We start from the raw sequence: 25,038 nt of genomic DNA on the forward strand, positions 1-25,038 counted from the left end.
GGAAGTTTCTAAACAAAGCATATTTAACCTAACCCTGTATACTACAAGTTTTATATATTTATAGTCTTTCAATTGGTATTCTGAATGTTTGTTATATGAGTAAATATGACTAATGTAAGTATAACTCCAATTATTTAGTAAATGTTAGAAGAAACATGAATATAAACACGAAAAATGATTAAAACGTCTCTTCATCGTCAACAATGCCGCCTTCTGCTTGATCGGGTATCTCAAATCCTTCCTAACCATCAATTAGCACGCCCTCACTAACTCACACTACTCAAACTCACCTCTGTTGTGTACAAAACGTCCTGGATCTGCTTAATGAGCAAATCTTTCTCTGCATTCACAGGTTCACCTGCTTCTTCTAACGCAACATCTTCGTCTGCTATAGCCTGCACCAAAATCTCAATCTCACGTAGTTTGTTGAAATAGAAATCACGCTCATGTTCATGCGCTTCTGCTGTTTCTCGCAATGCCGCGTTCTCTGCCTGTAACTGGGCAAGCTGCACGTTGGCTGACGGAGTCCTGTTACGAGGCGCAATGTTAGTAGCCGGTGCACTACCCGACACTGTTCTCCTGCTTGCCACGGTTGACGATGCGCGTGGGACCGGAGTCGGTGCTGAAGGCGCGACAGTGCCTTTACGTCGCCCGGCAGGATCGTATTCACCGCCTGGGAAGTTCATGTCCCAAAACCGCTTGACCCACTGCAAAAACTCAAGGTTGTCCTGAAACTTGCACTTGATCAGTCTCTCAACTGGAATCGACTTATCAATCTTGTGGTGCAAAAACACAGACTGCAGCACTTTGAAGTTTGCAATGTATTGATACTCAGAGTTGACATTAAATTTGACCTTTGCCATTGGAACATCTCCATAAATACTGTCAAAAATCTGACATAGTGGAGCACCTGTTCCACATTGCTCAACTTTTGTCAAGTTAAGTTGCATCAAATCGTTCATCCACGATAACAATTCCTGTCTTGATTCACCCATTTTCTGACTTATTAGTTCATAAATTATACAGTTAGCAATATAACATACATTTATATTTATAGTGTCATATAATATAGACAATATATCGCACAGTGTAAAATTTCGTGTGTTTAGTTAAACTGTTTGTTTACTTTTTGAACGCGAAGGAAATCGCACCCTAACCACAATAAATTAAACCCTAGACCTAGTGATGCGTGCGGCTTTCGATGCATCCCAATTTAAAGTGCCTACATACTCTCGGGTCGGAAATGTTGAGGCTGTTTTATTTACTTGACGCGTTTAATAAAAAAATTAACACGTTTTAGTAAAACAAATAGAAGAATTATTTTTGTTCAAGTAATTATTATGCGAGATAAAGGGAAAATAAAATAATTGAAGGTGCTGCAGCAAACGGCGTATCCTGACCCAGATATTTTTTCACACCTAGAATTACATATAAATTGCGGCTCGGGTTAGTGCGATAGGTTTTCCCGTTTGCTGCTTCTTCGTCGCGCCAAATCTCGAAATCGTAGTCGTCGTCGTTGAAGTCTTCGTTCCACACTCTTTCTTTGTCCTCACTTTGTTTGTGTCCTTATTGCGGCCATCACAATGCCTGCCGTTCGTTTATCTGGTTGGACAATTGTTCGTATTCTTGTGGTTGTTGTCGTGATTTTGGTCCTATTTAAGAGTCCCTCTACTCCTAAAAGTGCTTCATCAGAGAGCTTTAACTCTCCTTATGTCGTCTCTTCAAAAGAATCAACCGTGCCTTCTAATTTTGCGGGTCAACTGGCTGAATTAAAAGATGGCGAACCTTCTTTACCTGGAACCGCGGCAGATGCCCCTGCTGAGGGTGCGATTACACAAACTGATGGGACTAATTATGCTTATACTGAACAACCTTCTATTCAACAGGCTGCTTCTGTTGAATATGCTGATGCTGAAAATATGGACGCATCCGATCTTGCTGACGTGAAGAAAAAACTATCTGAAGAGTCAGGTGACAATTGGACTGATAATGCTCAAGTCGGCAAGAGCTCTACTGTCTCAACAATGTCGACTTCTACGACTACAATAGCTACTACTACATCTTCATCTTCTTCCACAAGTTCGCGAAAGCCAGCAGCAACTCCAGCTGCTTTAGCAACTTGGAGGCCTCCAAAGCCAATCGACATCTCATTCCCACCGCCAAGACCAGGCGAGCGTGGTCTGGTTACCGTATATCTTGTCAACACTCCTAGATATCATTTCGAAGTCGTTCTGCCTATTTTGCACGCTTTTTCATCTTTACCATTTATCAATGTGACACTGTTTGCAGGCAAATCTGGGTACGGAAGATTTGGTGTTGGCCCATTGCTTGAGCGTGAGACAATGTCATACGGCTTAAGAATGGTCGACATTGTTTCACTGAAAAAGCAGCCGCAACCTGTCCCGGATTACGTCTTTTTGACCAGTTGCCCTGAAGATATCAAGAGTATTGGAAAAGACATCACCGCATGGCTTAATGGTGGTGCCAAGGTCCAGTGCCTGGTACACGAACCCGGCAGATGGGACGCAACCAAACCAGACTCGGATTACGGTAAACAAATTGAGTACATGCGTCCGTGGCTTAACAGTGGAAAATGGGAAATGGTCACACTCGCGCCACATGTCAGTTCCTTTATCAAAGAAGCGTTTCCAAAGTATATGGGCACTCCTAATGTTGCTTACGATCCAGCAGTCATCCACCCCGTTTTCCAGCCTAACCCGCAAGAGGTCCCTATGGAAGAGCAGCATCCGTTTGCTGCTATTCCAGGCAAGTACGAAGAAGGGCGACGAAATTATCAAAAGGTGTTTAAAGAGCTTTTACAATTAAAACCTGACGTCAACGTTCATCTGGTTGGGACCGGCAACGACCTCAATATTCCCAGCGCGATCAGAAACCGGATCATTTACGTTCGTGATCTTGACTTCCCTGGATACTTTGATCATTTGGCTCAGGCCCTCACAATCATTCCCGCGTTTGCTACTCAGGCTTACACAAAAAACCAGGCGTCATCTACGGTTGCGACCGCACTGATTGTGGGTACGCCTCTTATGGCTGATCAGAACATTCGGAATGCATACTCTCAGATTCCACTTGACGCAATGTATCTCCAGGAATCAGACGAGACCGAGATCGAGGCGCTGACACGGATCATGAAGCTGCCGGCGTCGGAATGGAAGGCTAAGAAGACACGGGTATTAGAAGTTCGAGACCAGATGATGGAAGAAAACTTGGCGTATTTTGAAAATGTCATGAAAAAGATCTATGCAGAACGACACGCTGAAAAGTGAGAGCGCATGGGCTTCGCATTTGTAGAACTATAGTTTGTATTTGGAATAGAGCACACATGGATTGTTTTTTTTTAATACGCGATGTCTTAAACAGTGGGGTTTGTACCAGTTTAAACCAAAACAACGCGTCCCAGGTCCACACAGCATTCTCGTGTTCAAATGTCATGTTCACTACTAATCCTATAGGTCGTCGGCGTATTGGAACAAGAACAAGCTCACATTTACCACCAAACGTGCCTTCTGCGCCATTGATCGCTCATAATTCAATGCCTCAGCGTCGGCCACCTCCACAACGCCAGCAAAGGCATCTTTCACCTGCCGCGAGTGAGGCTAGCGAGATCAGTGTGCAAAGCCGGTATTCGACCAGATCTACGGGCAAAGTTGTTAATGTGCTTGAGGATAATGAGAATGTTATAAATATGCGCAAATCACGTAAATCAACACCGAGCGGTAAGCGACGTGAGTTTCACATCGAACAAGTGCTGATGTGATAGTCGACGGCTCAGAAAAGTCAACACCTAGACGAAGTCAGCGATTGGTGTCTTCAGGAGGGTCTACGCCTAACGCGATTTATGCCGAGTTGGCTGCGGATGCTGAACGAATGACTGAGACTGTTGAGCAGAGCTACGGGTTTGAGGAGGAAGATGAAATGTATAGGCAACTGGCCGAGAATTCAAATTTGATGCTTGATCTAGATCCTGCGTCGTCGCTTGATAGCCTAAATGGTGGTGACATGTATCGTTCGAGTCGAGTTGAGCTGGTTTCTAGATACATTTGGTCCGTGGTTAAATCTGCCATATTCAAATTAGTGTTGTTTTGTCGGTCGCAGGTATTTGTGAAACGAGTAGTCCTGCCTGCTGCTGTTTTGTTACTGTCGCTGTGGTATGCGCCAATACTGTACAAGCTATTCTCGTCGGGGACTATTCGCTTTCCGTCTATTGGCGTGCCGCAAGGAGTACCGCAAACTAATGAAGAAGTCGTAATTCGGTTGCTAAACCTTGAGACCAAACTAGCAAAGCTGTCACACGCGTCAATTAACTTCCAGTCCGAGTATTTACACACGGTCAAGCAATCTGAATCCAAACTAGACGAGTTCACGACGTTTGTCAACCAGCAACTTGACAAGATCACAGCAGAGAGCGGTAGCACAAATGGCGATGTCAAGAAAACATACAGCTCCCTGAGTTCCGCGTTTCGAGACTTTCAAGTAAAGAGTGATAAGATGGACGAAAGACTAGACAAATTGGATGAAAAGATCTTAGCAGAGACAAAAGCAGAGTCGATTCATTTTGACGAGCTAGATCGAGAGGTTATGAAGATGCTTGCACATCTGGCTCAGACAAACACAGAAATGGAGTTATTGAAGGAACAGCTAGAGTCGTTGGACGAGAAGAGTAAAGGGCATGACGCAAGACTTGAAGTCGTTGGCACGACATTAACAGGATTGGAGGCTAAAGTTAATGATGTCGTTTCTCATGTAGCGCAAGTTGCGCAAGAATCAGCCTTATCAGCTATAGACAAGATCCTACCGGACCGGCTACCTGTTCGGTTCGATGAGTCAGGCTCAATCTCGATTACACCCGAGTTCTACGCGTACCTCAAATCTGCTTTTCCGTCAGACTCAAAAAATAGCGAGAACGTCGTCTCATGGGAAGAGTTTTTAATCAAGAACGAAGAAACACTGAACCGGTTCGTGGACGCACACGTGAAAGGCTACGTCGACCGATTAGATGAGCGGGAATCATTTGTGTCTCGGGGATATTTCGTTGACTTGCTACGACATGAGATGGCTTCAGTCAAGGACGAGTTTGTGCACAAGTTGCGCCAATCTGAACTTGACATTGAGCGACTGGTGAACGACAAGGTCGCAAAGTCGCGGGTGACTAGCGTCGGACAGGGTGGAAATCTTACACAGTCTGCGATCGACATCTTGATTGATGAGGCACTGATGCGGTTCCAAGACGGGATGATGCGAAAGAAAGATTATGCTGATATTCGGTATGGCGCGCGATCTGATCCGCATGTATCTTCACTGTCGTTTGACCCTTATAAAACCGGTAACAGGAACATATTTGCCAAGCTTTTCGGTTTGAAACCACCATCGAATCAACAAGGAGAAGCGTTATCGTCTGATATTGTATTAGGGAACTGTTGGGCATTTCAAGGACAGGAAGGAAGACTGGGGATTCGACTTTCTGAACTCATATACATTGAGGAAGTCGCAATCAATCATTTACCAAAAACGCTGACAAAGGATTGGAAACTGGCGCCGAAAGAGTTTGAAGTCTGGATCGATGTGCCAAGTGACCGAAAGAGACGCGAATTACAAGATGCGCTGCAGGGAGCGTTTACTGCCAAGCGATTGGTTGAGGTGCAAGACGGGTCCGAGAAGGTGCTAGTCAAAAACAGTGGCGAGTCAGCAGGTGGGATGCTGCACCCGTTATTGACGAAGTATGTCAAGATTGGGCAGTTCACATACGACATTAATGGACCGTTTCACCAGCAAGCGTTTAGATTTCCGAGACAGGCGAATGAAATTCTGCGAACAACTCCTGTTGGCTCTGTTCTATTTCGGTTTACGCAGAACTGGGGCGCGGAAGTGTCGTGTATATACAAAGTGCTAGTCCATGGTGAGCCAGTAGTATCAGGATCGTCTGGCGATTCCGATACGCTGGGTGCTGCACGGCGGGAGGACGATTGGGGGCTCGGTGACGATATTCCGTTTTAGGTGTAAAAATAAATGTATATTACTTTGTTTTCGTCATATGTTTTATAAATTGGAGGCTCTGTTTAAACTATTTACAATCCGAGCACGTCTTTGAGGTTTACATCTGCTGATCCGCGGGCCAGCGGTTTTGGCTGCGACTCGCTTGGTTTCCAGCCGATCTTTGATTGTCAGTGAATTTGCGCTTAAATGAGTCAACGGGGACGTACCATGTATATGATTCTGAACGTTGCCGGTAGAGTTCCGTCTTCATTCGCATGCATATCTTTGTATATTTTCTCTGCGGCCTTGATGAGTTCGCGCGAGAGGTAATGAGGCCGGTTAGAGACCGCGTTGGACTCGCCCATGTCCTTGATGTCGCGCATCAGCGTCATCATGTCGGGGAATGAGACGATGATGTCGTCGACATCGACCGTGATGAGGTTGAATCCTGCTTTCTGCATTAAACCACCGACATCAGAAACGTCTGTACATTAGCTCAACATCACTCTCATAACAGAGTGAAATATACCAGCTAAAGGCGACAGCCGAGGAGCAATTCTGTCGTACGTTTGCAACTCTGCCTGTTGCAGTGCAGTCCGTAGCTCGAACAACGAGTCGCCACCAATCATACTGGCGATGAACATGCCGTCAGGTTTAAGCATGAACTTGATTTTCGCCAGCAAAGACGGCAGATTGTTGATCCAGTGCATTGACATGTTACTGATCACTGTACTGACCGTGTTCTCAAACTTGTACTCGCTGTATTCTCCATCCTCGCCAGTGACCGCGCCGAGCAGTGACGGCGTGAAAAGCTGTTCTTCGTCAAGATGAAGTCTGGTGATGTCAAGCTCCGTGTTGAATGGGAACTCGACCGGGTCCGCGTCACGGTAAAGTAGTTTTTCAGACAGTTCAGTCATGATGACTTTTCCGACCCGCGATTTCATCACACCGTCATCGTTCGGGTCCTCGCGAGGTCCCATTATGGCCTGCTCAACTGTTCCAGCTCCACTTCCGACATCGACCAGAATTTCATGCTGTCGTGCAATTAACTACACAGTCAGTCTTTAATTCTCACTAGTCACAACACATACTAGTAACCGCTCAATTAACCGATCAGCAATGGTCGACCGAAGATATTCAACAGTCCGACTGCTCTGGACATCCAGAGCTGCTCGGTCCCGCTGCTTTTGCTTCACATGCCGGTTGAAGACTTGCATTCCTTCAGACACGGAAGACAAGGCCATATACCTGCAATACTGTGGCAGTACTAACCTCGGTAATCGACAACGAATTGTTGCCATGTGTTTATGTGTGTATTGTTTGACGCCTCGAAGCTCTAAAACCCAGAAATATTCAAGACTGTCATCGGGTTAGGGCAACCGGCACGTGCGAAGCCGTCGCGTCTTGAATCATGAGAAAGAAAGCGAAACTTGAGATACGCGACGCAATGGCCAGTAAAGAGGTAAATGTGTTGACGCCGTGTAAGCATGTGCTAATTGAATGATTTAGGTTACCGTGTTTGTGGTTGACGTTGGTGGAGGCATGGCTGAGAGTCATATGGCAGTAGCGAATGGGAGGTCTGATCTTGATATGTGTTGCGAGTATTTGTATGATAAAATTGGATCAAAAGTGTTGAGTGAGCGCAAGACGGACGTTGTAGGGATTGTTGGTGCTGGTACTAGAGGTACTATGCTGTATGTTCTGCGTGCTGTGACTGTGAAGGCTGATTTCCATAGAAACGCTTAATTCTATGGTCGGCGTAGAGGGATACGAATATATCAGCGAGCTGGTCTCAATCCGACAATTCAAGCTGCAAGATTTTGCAGAGTTGCCCTATAAGTTAAAGCCGACTTACGGGTATAGTGCTGATCTGATATGTGCGCTAGCAATCGGGATTGACATGCTTCGGACTTTTGTTCGTCATTTGAAATACGTCAAGACTATTGTGATACTGTCCAACTGTGGAGCTCCGACTAACTATGAACTTGATAATGGTTTGATTAGACAAATGGTGAAAGACGGAATCGCATTGAAAGTTTTGTATGCATACTTTGCGATTGGGTAAAGTTGCTAATTGAAATAGTACTGTTGGCGCAAACGAAGCGTCGAGCTCGCAGATTCAACGCATTAATCATGATAGACTGCAAGTGTTTGTGAAGCAGGCGGTTGAGGCTGGTGCTGACGCGGTGTTCTCACCGTATGAAGACGTATGGCACGATCTGAAAATCCCGGACGTTAGAAAAGTGCGGTCGGTGAACACGTACAAGGGCAATTTGTCGCTAGGGGATACGTTACGTTTTAACGACTATCTTGCGATTCCGGTCGAACGGTATGCATGCATTTCTGAGAACAAACCACCCGGCACCGTTTCGTACATGAAAGCTACGCTTTCTAGCGAGGGGCCACGAAACGGTAGTGAAACGCCAACCAGACAGACCCTGCCTCAATCGGTTCTGCTTGGACGAACGACAAAGTACGAAGTCACTGTAGAGAAAGACAAGACGATCGAGGTTTCACCAGAGAATCTGCAGAAAGGATATCTATACGGTCGGACAATTGTAGCGTTGACTAAAGAAGATCAGGATAATCTCAAGTTTCAGACGACGATAGGGATGGAAATTGTTGGGTTCACAGAGGCTAACGCCGTGAGTAAGCTGGCAAGTTTTATGTACACATGCTGATTCGGACAGGTCAAACCGTGGATGCTAATGTCGAGTGCGACGTATGTGATTGCGAAGAAAGGCGACGAAATGGCTGCGACGAGTTTATGGAGCATCATCAAGGCTTTGCACGAATTAAACTACTGCGCGATTGCGCGGTTCGTAGTCAAGGACGACAAGCCGCCAGTCATGGTGCTGCTCAGTCCGTTTCTGTCGGACGGCTACGAGGCGCTGATTGAATGCCAACTACCGTTTGCCGAGGACGTGCGGTCGTACAAGTTTCCATCACTAGAAACCATCAAAACCGTGAAGGGAAAAGTGTTGGAAAGTCATCACTATTTACCGACACAAGAGATGAAGGACAACATGACTGCCTACGTTAATGCTATGGATATTTCAAGTTTGTCACCGGACGGATTACCAGCTGATCCAGATGATCCCGACGCGTATGTTTTATATTATCACAGACGCATGTACTAACGAAAGAATAGGGCAGAGTATGCGCGAGTAGGAACGATTTTTAACCCTGTTAGTGCAATGATCAAGCAGTCGATTCCATATCGCGTTCTTCATCCCGACGGAGAACTGCCTGAGTTGGATCCACTAGTGCTGAAAGAGACCACCGCTCCAGAGAAGCTGGTCAAGCTGACGAGTTCAATAGCAGACAAGTTGGTAGACTCAGTCAAGGTTAAAAAAGTGGCAAAGTACAAGACAAACAAGCGAAGATACGCGCAGCAAGGTCAGGAGGAGCTGAAGCAAGACATGACTTTAGATTTGCAAGAGTTGATTGGGACAAATACTACGTCACCGAGTGGAGGAAAGGCGAAGAGGACAAAGACTGATAGCACAAATACCGAAGACAATGATGATTTTCTTGAAAATGAGATTAATCATTGGGAACGCATGCCTGCAGGGCCTGAAAGCGATCTGGCGTTGCCACGAAGTAAGTTTTTACATGTAGAAGTCTATCCCTGTTGACAATTTAGTATTTGAGCAAGCCTGTAATCAGATTGACGCCTTGTTAGACGCAGAGCTAGTCGACCGGGTCAGAGTCTTGAACAAGCTTGCCAAGTTGCGCCAGGTCGCATTCGAGCTGGAAGAGCCGGAATGGTACAATCATTATTTCGTATCGTTTCGAGATTCACTGAGCATGGGCCCGAAAGACGCGCTACGGTTGCGGTTGTTGGAAAGCGTTGATGCTGACGGGTTGGGTGAGCTTGAGGTTATTGAAGAAGAATTTTGATAATAGTTACTACGTTCGACCAACTAACTCCTTATGAACACCTATGTACAACAACCAACCGTAACGCGAAAGTCAACTAGAAAAACCAAAAAGGACCTTTGTTTTCGTCTTCGTCATCGGCAGCTCTAAACCGAGTGTAAATGTCGTTTGGATTTCTCTTTGGGCTTTCATGAACCCTCGGCCGTTCGCGGTTCGGCAGCATTTGTGGATCGTATACATATCCCACATCTGTGCTGTAAATGCTGTCCACTTCTGATTTTTCTACACGTGTGTCTGACGCGTCGACGGCTTCATACCCTTGCTCGTGGTCACTTGGCTCGGAGCCAGCATTTACTTCTGTGTCTTCTGTCTTCAACAGCTTTGTAATAAAAACAAGCAACTTCCGTCTCGCAAGGTACATGATTATGGCAGTAAGTGCGATGGTGATGATTATGCCGATGACAAAGGACACAACTGTACTCCACAATGTAACGGAAGACACCGCACAACCCAGAGCTCGGGCCCGAAACTCGTATCGTTCACTTGGAAAAGGACATATTGAGCTATCTCTGATCGAAGCTAATAAACCGTTACTGGGATCAGGGACACAAACTTGAGACTGAGCAGGTGTTAGGACGTACGAGGATGAATTGGCTAATCAATCAACTCACATAAGGACACCATCCGCACGGTGTACGTGGAGTTGCCATAACACACGAATAGCATGACGTATGTGCCATACAGGCATTCATATAATTATCTGGGTTTGAAATGTGTAGCGCTGCTAGAGCTGATTCGAAATGTGCTGCTTCTGCTAGGATTAGCAATTTTTTAGTTTCTATATAGGTTCAAACTACTCACGTGACACATTATCCATTTGCATTATAGTATCCATTTTGACCACTTTAATACTCCACTCTATGTTTGCTTTTGTGCGAATTCTGATAAGTGTTTGAGTATGCCAAAGTGTTGACAAACGGGAGCATACCGAGCGAGTCAGACGATTGTTCACTGTCAGATGCGCCACATTGAACTGCGACTGTCAATGCTGTGGCTAACAAAGCAAGCCCCTGAAAAGCCCCACACGCGATATAAATTGGTCAGCTTTGATTCGTTGAATTTACTTTATCCACAAAGCTAAATCATTTCCTTTTTGAGTAATAGTCAATTCCCATTTTAAGTAATGTCTAAACAGCAAGATTATATTGTACAGCTAACCAAACCCAGCCCATTCAATGCAAAACCCTTCAAACTCCGATTCAGATGCGTCTTCTTGTGTGGGCACTTGACTACCAATCATCCACGCTTTCTTTACACTCGTTCCAAGCCGTCCCGATCCAACCATATCAAGAAGGGGGAACTCTTCGTTATAGTCAACACCTCTGACTAGATAATGCGAATGGTAACGAAGTGGGTCACCAGGATACGCAACGAATTGTGCACCAAATCTCAGACCAGGAGAAATGAAATACCCGCGCTCGTTCAAAAACTTGTAAATCAGGAATCGTGGCGTGGAGTAGACCGACTCGACACTTGATTCTGAAATATAAGTATTTGGCACAGTAGACAGTAGAGATGTAGTGAACCATTGTAAATGATTTTGTTCTGTAACGCCAGCAGCCTCGAGCTCGGCTACTTTTAACCTCACTTGCTCGTCATCAACACCGTCAGCTGGAGGCTTTAGTAGTGATTGATGACTTGCGACTTCATCAACTATCTTAGCAACACCTTTGTTTACTAAAAACGCAGTTTCCTCTGCCATCAATTGAAGAGGTAATCCTAAAAACACATTCTGCTGAGGTACCTGCGGCAAAGTACCTGCCAGGATACCAACAACGTGATAGTTTTCACGCAGATATTTCAGAACATCAAGATCAAAGATAAAATACTCGCCATCAATATAGCTGATCAGAACTGGTTCAATGTCGTGAATATCAACAGGCATTAATTGATCTAATTATTATTAGCCTACTTAATAGATATAAAAGTTGTGTAATCATAAATAAACTGTATCAACATATATAAACTCTTTAAAAGAGAATATTGTTCAGGGGATTGACAGATTGATTGATATAGTTTGTTCTTTAATCATATAACACCAATAACACGTGGATTATACCTCACTAAGTGTTTACATATAGAGCTACACCTGAGTATACATTAGTTACTCTTCAATAAGATCAAATGCAATAGCTCAGAGCTTCTTAGAGGTTTTGCCTAATTCATTGGAGACAAGTCTTCTCGGCAAGGAATAAATATTCATCATTGCACTTGCATTTGTTGATTTCAACATACCTTTTAGTATTAACATCAATTAGAATAAAATAATAATATTAATGAAAATAAAATAAAAATAAAAAAATAAATTGAAGTAAAACACAATTTTGTGAAATGTGATCCACAAATCACGAACAAGTGGTATCGCGCTATTATGACTACCGATAGCCGTGCGTCATATAATTGCACATACTTTTTAGTTTAATAGTAGACACTATAATCTGTGTGCCTTGCCGTGTCCCTTACCGTGTCCTTCCTTTCCTTCGTGTGTGGTCGTCGCTCTTTCGCCGCCCGCCGCCTGCCGCACTCTCTGCTCTCTCGTCGTCTTTTTCTTCCATTTCCCCCCCTTCCACTTAAACTAACCTTCTTCTTTGGACTCTTCTCCATTCAAAAAAAAGTCCTTTTTCTTTTGTTGATTTGTTCGAGTTCAATTATAACTCGTTAATTGTGTACGTTGATTTCTTTTTATTTATCAATCTGAATATCTTTGGATAAGTAGAAGTCGGTTTGTTGTCATTACGGTACCCAGATTCATCGTGTGTGCCTCTAATTATGACAATCAAATCTCAGATTATTTTTAATTTATCTTAATCTATTAAGATTCGATCGTATTTTATATCTATCCGTTCTATCAGTTACTAATTGTTTATGCGATCGCGCCGGATTCCGGCGTATCGCTGTTATCTCTTATAGTTTTCATCATGGGTATGTCTATTTCCAAGCTGCTCCAGGGCCTCTTTGGCCGAAAGGTTTGTTCATTAATTGATTCTATCAATCCAATTGATTACTTATCCCTTATAGGAGATGAGAATTTTGATGGTCGGTCTTGATGCTGCCGGTAAGTCCTGATTCTTATTATGCATACCTTGACTCGGCTGCAATTATCTACATCAACGCCATTCAATTCTGTTCATAAGGGTTAATTAATGCCTTGTAATGATTGATAATGAGATGGATTGCTTATGAGTTGTGGTTTTGTTTTGGTTTACATAATGCTGACCGGTGTGCTTTTTGCGTCTCACGATTACAGGAAAAACGTACGTATTTTTGTTCGGATCCATCATTCTCTATTCTGACATATCTTAGCACTATTTTGTATAAATTGAAACTTGGTGAAATTGTAACCACTATCCCCACTATCGGATTCAACGTCGAGACTGTCGAATACAAGAATATTTCATTTACAGTTTGGGATGTCGGTGGTCAGGACAAGATCCGTCCTCTCTGGCGCCACTACTTCCAAAATACTCAGGGTATCATTTTCGTTGTTGACAGTAACGATAGAGAGCGTATGTCAGAGGCTCGTGAGGAGCTCCAGCGAATGCTGAACGAGGATGAGCTGAGAGATGCCCTCCTTTTGGTCTTTGCCAACAAGCAGGATCTGCCCAACGCCATGAATGCTGCTGAAATCACTGAGAAGCTTGGACTTCACTCTCTTAGACAACGAGCATGGTACATCCAGGCCACTTGCGCTACCTCTGGTGACGGTTTATACGAAGGTTAGTATTTTGTTTGTATAAGATTACTGTTGCTAACGAAACTCAAAAGGTTTGGAATGGTTGAGCACAAACCTCAAAAAGCAGCGTTCATGAAGCATAAAAATTCTACTATTTTGTCGGTCTATATAGTTACAGTCATTTGTATCACGTTTCATTATGTGGTTATTCTATGTTTTTATTAGTAGTAATTTGTGTTTCATCAATTTGTTTATGTGTGTTCAAATGTCTTCTTTACTTTTAACAATCGCCCGTAGTTGTGTCCATCGTTATGAATAAATGCATCGTCGTGACGGAACCCGTTTACCCCTGAATCTCCGAGGAAGGTTTAAATTTATAAAATTCGGCTTCGACTGGCAAATTTCAAGTTTATGTTTTCGGCTAAATAGATGCCAATTAGACACGCGTATAGATGCGGGGCTCTCACTGGGTTTTGGACAATGTTCTGATTGCAATCCGGCAATTGAGATATGCAAAAATATACCCAAGTCGGCGGTGGAACCACGACCATTCTTACGCCGACACCATTTTGATGCCAAAGACAACATTTCCGGTCCGGACAGATAACAACAAAGTTCAGCAAAACTATTTAAGCGTTGCATCCGATGATGTTTATGCATGGCAGGTTAGTGTCTGTGAGGAACGTGCAAATCAAGACTCATGAATTGGAATAGAAGTCGAATCTACCGGAGGAAAGTCTATTTGTCTTGCATGATGGACCGCCATATGCAAATGCAGATGTGCATTTGGGTAGGATCAACCAGGAAGCAAGTTAATGGGTCTAATAGAGAGCAGGGCATTCAGTCAACAGGATAATCAAGGACATGATTGTACGATACCAAGTCATGCGCGGCCGCCGGGTATCATATATTCCGGGCTGGGACTGTCACGGACTGCCAATTGAGCTCAAAGTGCTTGAACAGGTCGGCAAAGGGAAAGGTGGACGTGACCGGGTTGCCAAGTTGAAACCTACAGAAGTACGGGCGATGGCGAGGGAACATGCGCAGAGTACCATTGCGAATCACATGCGGAATTTCAGAGAATGGGCTACGATGGGTGAATGGGACAATCCGTACAAAACAATGAGTATGTTGCTTTGTGCTGACAAAACACGGAAAGGGTCTAACGGTTTTTAGATCCACAGTATGAGATTCGGCAGCTGGGCGTATTTAAAGAGATGTTGAAAGCAGGCCTGATTTACAGACGCGTACGTCCTGTGTTTTGGAGTTGCGAGTCGTATACCGCGCTGGCGGAAGCTGAACTCGAGTATACGGATGCCCACGAGAGCACGTCGGTCTACGTCAAGTTCAGACTAGAAGCCACAGACGCGCTGCTGAAGCTTGTAGGGTCTAATGAGCTTGTGCATGCACTGATTTGGACTACAACGCCGTGGACCATTCCGTCAAATAAAGTGAGTTGCATCGTAGATTTTGCATTGATTGGACTAACGGACAGGCCATTGCTGTTAACCCGGAAATGACATACTGCATTGTAAACAACAGCGAGTACGGCAATCTGTTGATTGCTGAGGCACGGAAAGACATTTTGGAGCAAGAGCTAGGTGCCGAGTTCACACTCGTTGCGCAATCTATTCCGGGAGGCATTTTGACTTCGCAGAAATATACGCATCCGCTGTTGAATGGCTCAAGCCCAAAACCTGTTTTGTCTGCCGATTTTGTTACCCCGGACTCAGGTACCGGTCTAGTTCATCTTGCGCCTGGTCACGGAATGGAAGATTACTTGCTGTGCATGAAACACGGCATCGACCCATACTCTCCCGTGAACGACTACGGCAAGTTTGATGCGACCGTTCCGGCTGGGCTTGAGGCGTTGACCGGGAAGGCAGTGTTGAAAGAAGGGCAGAGTAAAGTGATTGAATTCTTGACCGACTCCGACGCGCTTGTTGCTGTGAAGAAATATGTACACAAGTATCCGTACGACTGGCGGTCAAAGAAGCCGGTCATTATCCGGTCGACGGCGCAGTGGTTTGCGGATGTGGACTCGATCAAGGAGGATGCACTGGCTGGACTTAAGATGGTTGATTTTTTACCCGAGGCTGGACGGCACCGACTCTCGAGTTTTACTAGCGCGCGGTCTGAATGGTGTATTTCGCGGCAACGCAGCTGGGGTGTGCCAATTCCGGCGCTTTTTGATGCCGAGACTGGCGACGCGTTGTTGACTGAGCGCAATGTTGAACATATCATTGAAGAGATTGAAAAAGTCGGGGTTGATAGATGGTTTGAGGAAGAGCCTGATGTCGCACACTGGATAGCGCCGGAGTACCGTACTGATGACAAGGTCTACATCAAAGGCAAGGATACGATGGACGTGTGGTTTGATAGTGGCACGAGCTGGACGTTGATTGAGGAGAAGTTTGGCGCGATTCGGAAAGGCAAGCCGCTAGTGGACGTGTACATGGAAGGATCAGATCAGCATCGGGGCTGGTTCCAGTCGTCGCTGCTGACGTACACTGCGTTTCACAAGAACGGCAGGGCACCGTTCGCGAGGGTCATCACACACGGGTTTACACTGGACGAACAGGGAAAGAAGATGTCAAAGTCTATCGGGAACGTGATTCAGCCGAGCGCCATCACGACGACCGGGCTCAAGAAGCTGCCGCCTATCGGGGTCAGTGGGCTAAGGCTGTGGGTTGCACAGGCGGAGTACACGACTGACATTGTGGTCAGCGAGGAAGTCATGCGCCGGGTTGCGGACGCGCTGGGCAAGTTACGCAGGACGTTTCGGTATATTCTTGGCAATCTGGATGGGTTTGATGGTGAGCTGGTCGCGTACGACGAGTTGCGGCCTGCGGATAAGTTCGCGCTAGGTCAGCTTTATGAGCTTGAGCGGTCGTCAGTGGGATACTACGATAGGTATGCGTTTAACCGAGTCATCCAGGCCGTCAACAAGCACGTTGCAGAACTGTCTGCGTCGTATTTCTCAACGTCGAAAGATAGACTGTACACCGACAAAACTACCAGTCTGTCGAGACGGTCGGCTCAGACCGTGCTGGCGCACATCTTCAAGACCTACTCCGCGATACTGTCGCCGATTATTCCGCTGCTGGCGCAAGAGGCATGGCATCATGCACCCAGCTCGGTCACGGCAGGGCAGTTTTCGCCGTTCGTGCCGGGATGGTTCGTCGCACCTCAGCAATGGAATGATGCTGTGTTGAAAGAGGAGTTTGGCGTGTTGGCAAAGGTGCAGGATGAAGTCAAGTCTACGATGGAACTTGCACGAAAGGAGAAGTACGTGACGACGGTAATTTACGTGTATCAGACTAACAGACAGGAAAATTGGCAGCTCGCTCGAGGCTGAGGTGATTTTAACCGCGCCAGAAGATTCAGATTCGTTTCAGCTTCTCAAGAAATACGGTAAGTTAGCTAAACAGGATTGTGAATGCGATCTGACGACCTAGAGTACCATCTTCCTGAATTGCTGGTCGCGTCCGAGACCAACATCAAGAACGGACCGGTAGACTTGAGCGCATACAAGTGGTCATTTACCGGAAACCAGATCGAGATCTTAGGTGCGAACGTAAACGTGTACGTTGTCAGCCCGTCAGGACATAAATGTCCACGATGCTGGCAGTTCACGGCGCCTGTTGAAGGAGGTTTATGTGGGCGGTGCGCAGAAGTCTTGCTATAGTTGTCTGCTCTGTAAATAGTCAAATAATATCTTCAGATTTCACCGAATCGCGATTTTTACGAAGCCCATGCGCTCAGAAATAGGTCCGCTGGACGCCCTTTACTCTGGGCCAACACGCAATAAATTGAGAAGGATCCCTCTGACCTTGTTTACGAGTCATAATCTACAATACAAGCTGACATCTCACATCTCACATGAGTAATGAAACTCCTCCATAAGTCGCATCCTGAATGTGTCGCTGATGCGTGAATCAGGGTTAGGTCATACCCTTACATTGTAAAGTAAGGGTGTTGTGGTGTCAGAGTGTTGAAAGAGCAACCCTAAAATTCCAAATAGGTCTTGACAGCAGTCACGGCCCAGTCATCGATTGCGAGCGTGTGGAAATTCGAGATTATTGACAGAGCGACGACGGACCTCCTTCAAACTGCATCTTGACGAACATTCGACATTTTCCAGCACATCAAAATACAAAATGTCGGCCACCAATAAGCTTACCAGCCCTGCGACTGCCAGCGACCTTGAACTTTCAATTGCTCAGGCGCTTTACGATTTGGAGACGTCGGTTGCTGATCTCAAGGCCGGACTGCGACCACTGCAGTTCAGCGCAGCGAAGGAGGTAGGGAAACATGATTTGAATATGATGAATGATATGGCTGTTCTTGTGTTTGAGAAAGAAGGAGAACAGCCGTAACGAAGTCATTTGAAGGATTAAATTAATGGGAATAGATTGACGTGTCTGGCGGAAAGAAGGCAATTGCCATCTTCGTCCCTGTTCCTCTGCTTGCTTCGTTCCACAAGATCCAGGCTCGGTATGTATACAATCAGCAGAATTAAAGAAGAAAAAGTCTAACAAGACTCAGTCTGACCCGTGAATTGGAGAAGAAGTTCTCCGATCGTCATGTTGTTTTCATTGCCCAGCGACGCATTCTTCCCAAGCCAGGTCGACGATCAAGACAACAGCAGAAGCGTCCCCGTTCGCGTACTTTGACTGCTGTTCACGACGCTCTTCTTGAAGACCTTGTTTTCCCTACAGAGATTGTCGGAAAGAGAATTCGATCATTGGTCGGCGGCGGCAAGATCCACAAAATGTATGATTCATGCTGATGGGATATCGAATGAAGTACTAATGGTCTATAGTTACCTCGATAACAAGGACTCGACTGCTATTGATTACAAGCTTGAATCATTCCAGTCTGTTTACACAAAGTTGACTGGAAAGCAGGTTGTTTTTGAATTCCCAGCGATTCAGGGTGAGATCTATTAGATGATGGTGGAAAAATTGGCGGACGAGGGCTTCGGTTACATTAGTACATAATAGTTTGTAAATTCCTCAAAAAACAAAATAATTTATGAGCATATTTTTAGTAGGAAAGTAGCGTAAACGAGTGTAATTTAGTAGTAGATAATGCATTGGGTAAGGGCAGTATAAGTGTGAAATGACTATGTGTACTGAGATATTTTCGGACTGAGATATACGCTGTCTAAGCGGCGCTTGCGGTCAGAAGTGCGGATCTGGATTTGAGTCTGGTCTGGTCGTCGTCATATTCGCCTTTTGAAGTTCACTGCGATTTCTCGAGTTCTTTAGTGAAGCAAATTCGTGAAAGGAAATCTTTGTTTTTGTTTTTATTTAAAGGAAATTATAGAAGATTAGAGAGATTTGCTTCTTTATTATCAACCTCAAATCACACACTCAAACACACACACACACACACAGTCACAGTTAATTAATCATCAATCATGAGTTCATTAGATACTGTACCATCCGCACCAAAGCCAACTGCTTCGGTTAAGCTTGTACTTTTAGGAGAAGCTGCTGTTGGAAAGTCTAGTCTTGTATTGAGATTTGTTAGCAATGATTTCCAAGAAAATAAGGGTATATATTATATCGGATAAGATATAGGGATATGACTGACTGTGAATTATTATAGAACCTACTATTGGAGCAGCTTTTTTGACTCAGAAATGTACACTTCCAAACAGAACAATCAAATTTGAGATATGGTTAGTGAGATGTGATGGATGTAAATGGGATTGGATTAACACAACTACAGGGATACGGCAGGACAAGAGAGATTTGCGTCGCTGGCACCGATGTACTATCGGAATGCCCAAACCGCGTTGGTCGTGTACGACTTGACGAAGCCTACGTCGTTGATTAAAGCACGGCACTGGGTGAACGAGCTGCACGCACAAGCCAGCCCGAAGATTGTGATTGCGCTTGTTGGCAACAAGCTCGATTTGTGCAACGAGCCTGGCGAGGCTTCATCTGAAGAGGAAGAGGACCGACGCAAGATTTCGACTGAGGAAGGCCGGAAGTTTGCCGAGGATGAAGGCTTGTTGTTTTTCGAGACATCGGCCAAGACGGGTGCGAACGTGCGGGATGTGTTTCTGGCAATCGCGTCCAAGATTCCGGAAGATGTCGTTAACAAGCGTGGCGGGGTTGCCGGCGCGAAGGGACGAACTGGAGCCGGCGAGGGTAGAGTTGATTTGGATTCGAGGACCGATAATAATGGCGGCCAGGGATGTGCTTGCTAGACATGATTTGAATGTTTTTTCAGCGTTTTTCTATTTCTTCTTCTGGGTGTGTTCTTCTTTTTTTTGATTTATTTTGTCAACGTTAATCTATTTCGCAAGTTTTTATACAAAATGTCTATAAATTTCGCTGAAGTTTAGTTTGAGATAGAGTGAGTCCGGCTTGGAATTCCAGTCAGTCCACCACTCGATTTCTGAATCTGCTGTTGACGGCGGTACACACTGGATGTCGGCCATGGCATTGCTCAAGGTACCTAAGGTATAGTCAAAGTGTATTTCTGAGTCTACCGGTGAAGCATGTTGTATTCCTTCCTTCAGGTACTTCATGTACACGTACGCGAGCGGGTCAGCCGGTGGAGCATTGTAAATAAGCAGACACCCGCCGCTATACTTCGGGTTTATGTTTGGAAGCAGTTTCGCGGCTTCTTGATTCAGTATTTTTGTGTCCATCTTATCACACAGGCCTTGCATCGCGTATATGTAGAAACAGTAATGAAATCCGTGACCGGTGAAACAAGCTGTGTTGCAAGGCACCATCTCCTTTTTGAGCAAATACTGCAGCAATGTTTCGACTGCGAACGATGCAAGAGATACGGCCGGAGCAGTGATTGTGCTTACAAGCGATGGGGTCTTTGCTGCTGTCCACACTGCGACCACAACCACAATGACTGAAACCCAAAACAAGACTCTCATTCATAAAGTTAAACAGAAGTTTATTGTCCCATTGTACGCAGACCGAAATGGTTGGGTCTTCTTCCTAGACGTTCGACATGGTATGTGCGGCTAAAACGTATGCGTGGCCAGAAACTCGCCGCCACGCAGAAAAATTTTCGAGGGTTTGAACTGTGGACATAGAATCAGAGCATGAGTTCGTGGGTTCGAGGAGTATTCGGACAATCACAAAATACAGTACAGACGAGTCCGAGCCCGAGTTCAAATACGACGAATCAACAAAATCAAGACATTCACGACCTTAATGTTGAGCCTCTGTTAGTCAAGCCTCTAGAACCACCAACCTTTCCTACAACCCCACTTCAGCAACCAGAAACAACTACATTTATACAGGACGCTACAGCATACACCATGGTCCGTACAACCACGTATTGACAAATGAATTACTAACAAGAACACAGAGCCATCCAGTCATTATCGGAGCAGGCATCGCGGCTGCCGCGTTCGCAGCCAGAGTTGGTATTCGCGCTGTCCAGCGGTACCGGAACCTACCGCCTGGCCTGGCAGGGGCAGCGAGAAAATACCCGAAAGGCGGGTTTGACGCGAAAATGAATCCGAAAGAAGCATTGCAGATTCTCGGACTGACAGAGTCGACTCTATCGAAATCGAAGCTGAAGGAAGCACATCGCAAAATCATGTTACTAAACCATCCTGACAGAGGCGGGTCACCTTATGTTGCTACAAAAATTAATGAGGCCAAAGATTTACTCGAGAAGCGTGGTCGTCTAAAGCCATGATATACATATATAGCCTAGTAAACCTTCTTCGAAAACACTTATGAACGATATGATGAATTCTTGACAATGACAATGATAAATACATATAGTGGCACAACAAAATAAAGCTATGACTAAACGCCTCCTGCTAACTAACAGCTTGATACACTCCGCCAACTTGGACCGACAGACACCGACCACCGATAAAGGAAAAACATATATTTGGTAAAACAAGAAGAGACTTACTCCTCCATCAGGCCAAAAACACCAACATCATCTTCGTCCCGAGACGACTCGTTGTACTCGTCGTCATCCATATCGCCGGCCGAATTTTCACGCGAGATGCGCATCTCTGCCAACTCGTCTTCTTCAGTCATGGACACCAAAATTGATGCCGCCTCGAGCAACTGAACCTGCTGGTGCTTGGAGATTAACAATTTTGACGTCATGTTCCATTCCGGAGTGTGTTCCCACCTGTCATATGTTAGTTCACACTACTCTCAAAATAGCATCGCATTCCAGAGTCTCAAATCCGGTATGGTTATGGTATATCTGTCACAGTACATAGTGCAATCAGACTCGGGCTCTCTCTTTCCGAGGTTTACCCGGAATTGACTAGTGTTGAGTGCCGATCAGATAACAGGAGTCTTTGCCGGTTCAGAGCGGAGCGGACACGAGGCCTAAGCTCGACCCGCACCATAGAATTCAGCCACGGGCGCTCAAATGAATTCTGAAGGCAGCAAAAAGACAGGGCATTGATTTCTGTCTGCAGAAAAATTAAGTCGAGATTGCGTGCTGTTTACCCGGTCTTATAGTTACCGAAGCAGACAAAAATTTGGGGCAGATTAAAAATGGAGCACAATCTGCGGAAAGTAAACAGCACAACAACAGGAGAGCATAGACCGGTATATGTGGGGCCGGTCGCGACAGATACTATAAGGGGGGAAATGCCGATAAAACAGGATAATCGTATAAAAAAAAAACCAGACTTGGAGACTCTGACGCGTAAAAATAGAATAGAAATAGACACTTACAGATGCTTAGTGAGGCAGGAGATGTGTTTGTAGCCCTTTCCACACGCTTCGCACTTAAGTTCTTCCTTCAGTCTACCCGACGTAGACTCCGAATCCGAAAATCTTCTAGCGGCCAAGATTCGACGAGAAAGCGAGCTCGAGAGTGAGGAAGAGATTGAGGAAGGCGGGGAAGGATATGACGTTCCAGCCGAGGAAGACATGGAAGACGATAGATTCAGATTGTGAGCATGAGATCTGGCGCCTGGAATTGAGTACGGCGCGACCGATACTGATGATCTTCTTCTCGAAGATGAGATTGATGGAGTTGGAATTTCCTTTTGAAAGAAACAGTTAGTTAAATGGGTTGTGCAATCAGACCAGTTAAATATAGACGTACAGTTATAGCAGCCATTTATAAGATAAAGATAGATTTGATTTGAGCTGTGCAATTGATTTTGCTTTTGCTATTTGTTATAAAGAACAAGATTTCATCAGTATGATAACTAATTCAAAAAGGAGGAGAGGTATGAGAAATGTCCGAGAAATCGAAAATAAAAAAATAAAATCGACGACGACGTCGCTTTCGCTGAACTGGCCAAATGTCGAAGTCTCGACGTCGCCAGCTGCCGAATCACAATTAGATCACAGGTCACGTTCTCTAAGTCACGTTTCTGTTACCTATTTGGGACCGGCAATGCTTCGCCTTATTACCCAATTCAGCCAACCCACGTAAATCATGTGACTAGATTTTTACAGCTATATGGTATATATGTCAAAATAGTTTGATCTTACAGTGACGTGCATTGATAGAAGTGAATGTAAAATATGTGCCATACTGTGTCATTCCATGAATCATGTGGCGTATGTAAAATATATGGTATTTCTATGTACTACCGACAAAAAGAGTATATTCACATCTTCTGAGTGCCATATCCCCTAATATTCTCTGCAAACCGCCAGCTCATGTCCTCACATCTGACCCCTGTCTCAATCGAGACCGCGCCCGTGTTATCAACACATGCAACAGTGTACTTATCCAAACTCCGTGCGTCCCTGTAGAATAAAACTTTCATACACTGATCCAGTGCTGCCCTGGCCTGGTCCTTAGTCACGTTCTTCTCATCGCCTTCATCTGATACGAGTTTGCGTAACAATGGAACAGCAAGGTATGCGCCATAGCCTGTTCCGAGCGTGGGGGCCGAGTACGTGACACCGAGTAAATCGACATAGGCCAGAAATGGCGACCCGTCATCCTTTCGTCCTGCGACCAAAATTGCGTTCCAAAGCGGATCAACTTTGCTTCGGCGGTTGTACATCAGTCTGGATAGGTATTCATATACATGGGGAGCACGCAATCTGTGCCCGTCTTGCTCGTAGTTGTCTTTGATCCTAAGCAGTCAGCATCCTCGCATTATTTTAACGACTAACAAACTAACATTAACTTCTCAAGCACAAGTTCAATGTGCTGCATATCAGAAACATCACCACTGATTCCAACAACTGTTTCTTCTCCGACCTTGATCAATCGTTCAATATCAGTAAATCTAGCAAGTGATCCATATGACCCTACTCTATTAATACGTCAAAATAAAAACACGCAGCATAACGCACCAAGATTATCTGCCGCTAGCATAACACCAGAGTCATACTTGATGGCAAGCACACTTGTACCGGTAATTGATGGCTGCTGCGTGTGTGCAGAAGGGGTGGCATTATGAAATGCGGGATTGTAGTTCCCGTATATGTCGTTTCTTGGGCGACCCCATTCCTCTGGAGCGTGATTCATGATTGATTGCTAATGATGCGGTGCTGATGGAGTGCAATAGAATATGGTTCGCAGCGTAGTAAGATCTTATGTCAGCATGCTTAGTAATACCCTTATGTCATTATGCTTTGTCAGATGTTATGTCATCATATTTACAACACTGTACTTTCAGCAGCATCAACTACACTGGCTTACGGAAAAACTTCACGGCGCAGTACGACAATCTGCTGGCGCTGTTTAATACCGAACACAGAAAATATCGGCTGACTTGACATGCAAACTAACAAAGTATAAATTAAGTGCATTAAGAGCTGGGTATCATACACACAGAGTTAGAGCAGAAAATTTTTTTTTTTGATGTTTACCTCCAAATCTCTGCCGATTTCGCTCAATTCGTGTCGTTCAAAATGATTTGTTTAGGAGTAGACTTGAAGTAAAACCCCGGAAAATCCTTGCACCGAAACTTTTCATTTGCCTCAATTTAAGACAAACGCACGACGAATTTAGAGAAAAAAGACGCAAAGTGCCGTGCCAAGTGGGTTTAGGAAAAACTAAATAAATCAAAGAAACCAATAAAAGTGGGCTCTTGAATGAATGTCTCAGCCAAAATGTCTCAAAAGCAAAACCGGAGTTTTATGAGGATCTTCAAAATGGTACAAGTAAATGAGTGTATCTACACTAGTGTAATTCATACAAACAGGTACAGGCACGCTAAAGTACATGGCTTAAACGGTAACGGACAACGCCGGCCATACTCAAAGAGATGCATTGTATTGAGTTTCGCTGTGACTCAATGAGCGCTCTTTAGCTCATTGACGCCGTCATTGTTCGAATGCGCATACTTTCTTTTATATCAAACATACTTAAATTCAAGTACTATAGCAAAACAAAACGAAAAATTTGTAATTGCCGTTCTAATATAGTATAATACATGCAACGATCAGCGGCGCCACTAAAGACGATTGAACGATGCAACTAGTGGC

General features: G+C 44.9%; 15 protein-coding genes across 15 annotated transcripts; 8 read left to right on the plus strand and 7 right to left on the minus strand.

Moving 5' to 3' along the window:
* Positions 1–50: 50 nt before the first annotated feature.
* V1512DRAFT_290842 (calponin homology domain-containing protein) lies at positions 51–1,115 on the minus strand. The gene is made up of 3 exons (XM_066918231.1): positions 1,044–1,115; positions 291–998; positions 51–241 (listed from the first exon to the last, which is right to left on the minus strand). Exons 2-3 carry the CDS (start codon positions 993–995, stop codon positions 179–181), a joined length of 768 nt encoding a protein of 255 aa, XP_066771771.1. The 5' UTR covers positions 996–998; positions 1,044–1,115; the 3' UTR covers positions 51–178.
* A 379-nt stretch (positions 1,116–1,494) lies between these two features.
* On the plus strand, positions 1,495–3,404 carry V1512DRAFT_261805 (uncharacterized protein). Its single transcript, XM_066916141.1, has one exon. It carries the CDS (start codon positions 1,584–1,586, stop codon positions 3,285–3,287), a length of 1,704 nt encoding a protein of 567 aa, XP_066771772.1. The 5' UTR covers positions 1,495–1,583; the 3' UTR covers positions 3,288–3,404.
* On the plus strand, positions 3,405–6,087 carry V1512DRAFT_261806 (uncharacterized protein). Its single transcript, XM_066916142.1, has 2 exons — positions 3,405–3,737; positions 3,782–6,087. The coding sequence occupies exons 1-2, from the start codon at positions 3,452–3,454 to the stop codon at positions 6,013–6,015; spliced, it is 2,520 nt and encodes an 839-aa protein (XP_066771773.1). The 5' UTR covers positions 3,405–3,451; the 3' UTR covers positions 6,016–6,087.
* Positions 6,015–7,304, minus strand: V1512DRAFT_261808 (uncharacterized protein). Its single transcript, XM_066916143.1, has 4 exons — positions 7,086–7,304; positions 6,524–7,043; positions 6,222–6,478; positions 6,015–6,173 (listed from the first exon to the last, which is right to left on the minus strand). Exons 1-4 carry the CDS (start codon positions 7,293–7,295, stop codon positions 6,087–6,089), a joined length of 1,074 nt encoding a protein of 357 aa, XP_066771774.1. The 5' UTR covers positions 7,296–7,304; the 3' UTR covers positions 6,015–6,086.
* Positions 7,305–7,441: 137 nt separating this feature from the next.
* On the plus strand, positions 7,442–9,897 carry V1512DRAFT_270858 (SPOC like C-terminal domain-containing protein; the record flags this gene model as incomplete). Its single annotated transcript, XM_066917622.1, has 7 exons — positions 7,442–7,456; positions 7,504–7,678; positions 7,731–8,034; positions 8,078–8,639; positions 8,685–9,100; positions 9,146–9,597; positions 9,641–9,897. 7 exons carry the CDS (start codon positions 7,442–7,444, stop codon positions 9,895–9,897), a joined length of 2,181 nt encoding a protein of 726 aa, XP_066771775.1.
* Positions 9,550–10,904, minus strand: V1512DRAFT_261815 (uncharacterized protein). The gene is made up of 3 exons (XM_066916144.1): positions 10,738–10,904; positions 10,548–10,687; positions 9,550–10,495 (listed from the first exon to the last, which is right to left on the minus strand). Exons 1-3 carry the CDS (start codon positions 10,769–10,771, stop codon positions 9,974–9,976), a joined length of 696 nt encoding a protein of 231 aa, XP_066771776.1. The 5' UTR covers positions 10,772–10,904; the 3' UTR covers positions 9,550–9,973.
* A 122-nt stretch (positions 10,905–11,026) lies between these two features.
* Positions 11,027–12,230, minus strand: V1512DRAFT_261817 (tRNA intron endonuclease). The gene is made up of 3 exons (XM_066916145.1): positions 12,172–12,230; positions 11,996–12,025; positions 11,027–11,829 (listed from the first exon to the last, which is right to left on the minus strand). Exon 3 carries the CDS (start codon positions 11,819–11,821, stop codon positions 11,090–11,092), a length of 732 nt encoding a protein of 243 aa, XP_066771777.1. The 5' UTR covers positions 11,822–11,829; positions 11,996–12,025; positions 12,172–12,230; the 3' UTR covers positions 11,027–11,089.
* A 221-nt stretch (positions 12,231–12,451) lies between these two features.
* On the plus strand, positions 12,452–13,893 carry V1512DRAFT_261829 (ADP-ribosylation factor family-domain-containing protein). Its single transcript, XM_066916146.1, has 6 exons — positions 12,452–12,602; positions 12,847–12,902; positions 12,955–12,991; positions 13,184–13,190; positions 13,240–13,652; positions 13,702–13,893. Exons 2-6 carry the CDS (start codon positions 12,855–12,857, stop codon positions 13,743–13,745), a joined length of 549 nt encoding a protein of 182 aa, XP_066771778.1. The 5' UTR covers positions 12,452–12,602; positions 12,847–12,854; the 3' UTR covers positions 13,746–13,893.
* Positions 13,894–13,979: 86 nt separating this feature from the next.
* On the plus strand, positions 13,980–17,723 carry V1512DRAFT_290848 (tRNA synthetases class I-domain-containing protein). Its single transcript, XM_066918232.1, has 8 exons — positions 13,980–14,274; positions 14,324–14,399; positions 14,445–14,735; positions 14,786–15,060; positions 15,105–16,897; positions 16,941–17,023; positions 17,068–17,578; positions 17,634–17,723. Exons 1-7 carry the CDS (start codon positions 14,062–14,064, stop codon positions 17,295–17,297), a joined length of 2,961 nt encoding a protein of 986 aa, XP_066771779.1. The 5' UTR covers positions 13,980–14,061; the 3' UTR covers positions 17,298–17,578; positions 17,634–17,723.
* On the plus strand, positions 17,507–18,594 carry V1512DRAFT_145501 (40S ribosomal protein eS7). The gene is made up of 5 exons (XM_066913022.1): positions 17,507–17,578; positions 17,634–17,913; positions 18,024–18,106; positions 18,158–18,385; positions 18,435–18,594. Exons 2-5 carry the CDS (start codon positions 17,770–17,772, stop codon positions 18,559–18,561), a joined length of 582 nt encoding a protein of 193 aa, XP_066771780.1. The 5' UTR covers positions 17,507–17,578; positions 17,634–17,769; the 3' UTR covers positions 18,562–18,594.
* A 246-nt stretch (positions 18,595–18,840) lies between these two features.
* On the plus strand, positions 18,841–19,944 carry V1512DRAFT_261834 (ras family-domain-containing protein). Its single transcript, XM_066916147.1, has 3 exons — positions 18,841–19,170; positions 19,226–19,298; positions 19,349–19,944. Exons 1-3 carry the CDS (start codon positions 19,035–19,037, stop codon positions 19,830–19,832), a joined length of 693 nt encoding a protein of 230 aa, XP_066771781.1. The 5' UTR covers positions 18,841–19,034; the 3' UTR covers positions 19,833–19,944.
* Positions 19,901–20,984, minus strand: V1512DRAFT_275683 (uncharacterized protein). Its single transcript, XM_066917840.1, has one exon. The coding sequence runs from the start codon at positions 20,520–20,522 to the stop codon at positions 19,935–19,937; it is 588 nt and encodes a 195-aa protein (XP_066771782.1). The 5' UTR covers positions 20,523–20,984; the 3' UTR covers positions 19,901–19,934.
* V1512DRAFT_145652 (uncharacterized protein) lies at positions 20,550–21,511 on the plus strand. Its single transcript, XM_066913024.1, has 2 exons — positions 20,550–20,915; positions 20,963–21,511. Exons 1-2 carry the CDS (start codon positions 20,694–20,696, stop codon positions 21,296–21,298), a joined length of 558 nt encoding a protein of 185 aa, XP_066771783.1. The 5' UTR covers positions 20,550–20,693; the 3' UTR covers positions 21,299–21,511.
* On the minus strand, positions 21,337–23,024 carry V1512DRAFT_261840 (uncharacterized protein). Its single transcript, XM_066916148.1, has 3 exons — positions 22,688–23,024; positions 22,312–22,625; positions 21,337–21,751 (listed from the first exon to the last, which is right to left on the minus strand). Exons 1-3 carry the CDS (start codon positions 22,700–22,702, stop codon positions 21,520–21,522), a joined length of 561 nt encoding a protein of 186 aa, XP_066771784.1. The 5' UTR covers positions 22,703–23,024; the 3' UTR covers positions 21,337–21,519.
* Positions 23,025–23,039: 15 nt separating this feature from the next.
* On the minus strand, positions 23,040–24,360 carry V1512DRAFT_145580 (nucleophile aminohydrolase). The gene is made up of 3 exons (XM_066913023.1): positions 23,902–24,360; positions 23,727–23,856; positions 23,040–23,679 (listed from the first exon to the last, which is right to left on the minus strand). Exons 1-3 carry the CDS (start codon positions 24,074–24,076, stop codon positions 23,202–23,204), a joined length of 783 nt encoding a protein of 260 aa, XP_066771785.1. The 5' UTR covers positions 24,077–24,360; the 3' UTR covers positions 23,040–23,201.
* Positions 24,361–25,038: the final 678 nt, after the last annotated feature.

This window comes from Lipomyces arxii, assembly GCF_038497795.1.
Source record: "Lipomyces arxii strain Phaff 12-163 unplaced genomic scaffold V1512scaffold_6, whole genome shotgun sequence".
NCBI classification, from domain to species: domain Eukaryota; kingdom Fungi; phylum Ascomycota; class Lipomycetes; order Lipomycetales; family Lipomycetaceae; genus Lipomyces; species Lipomyces arxii.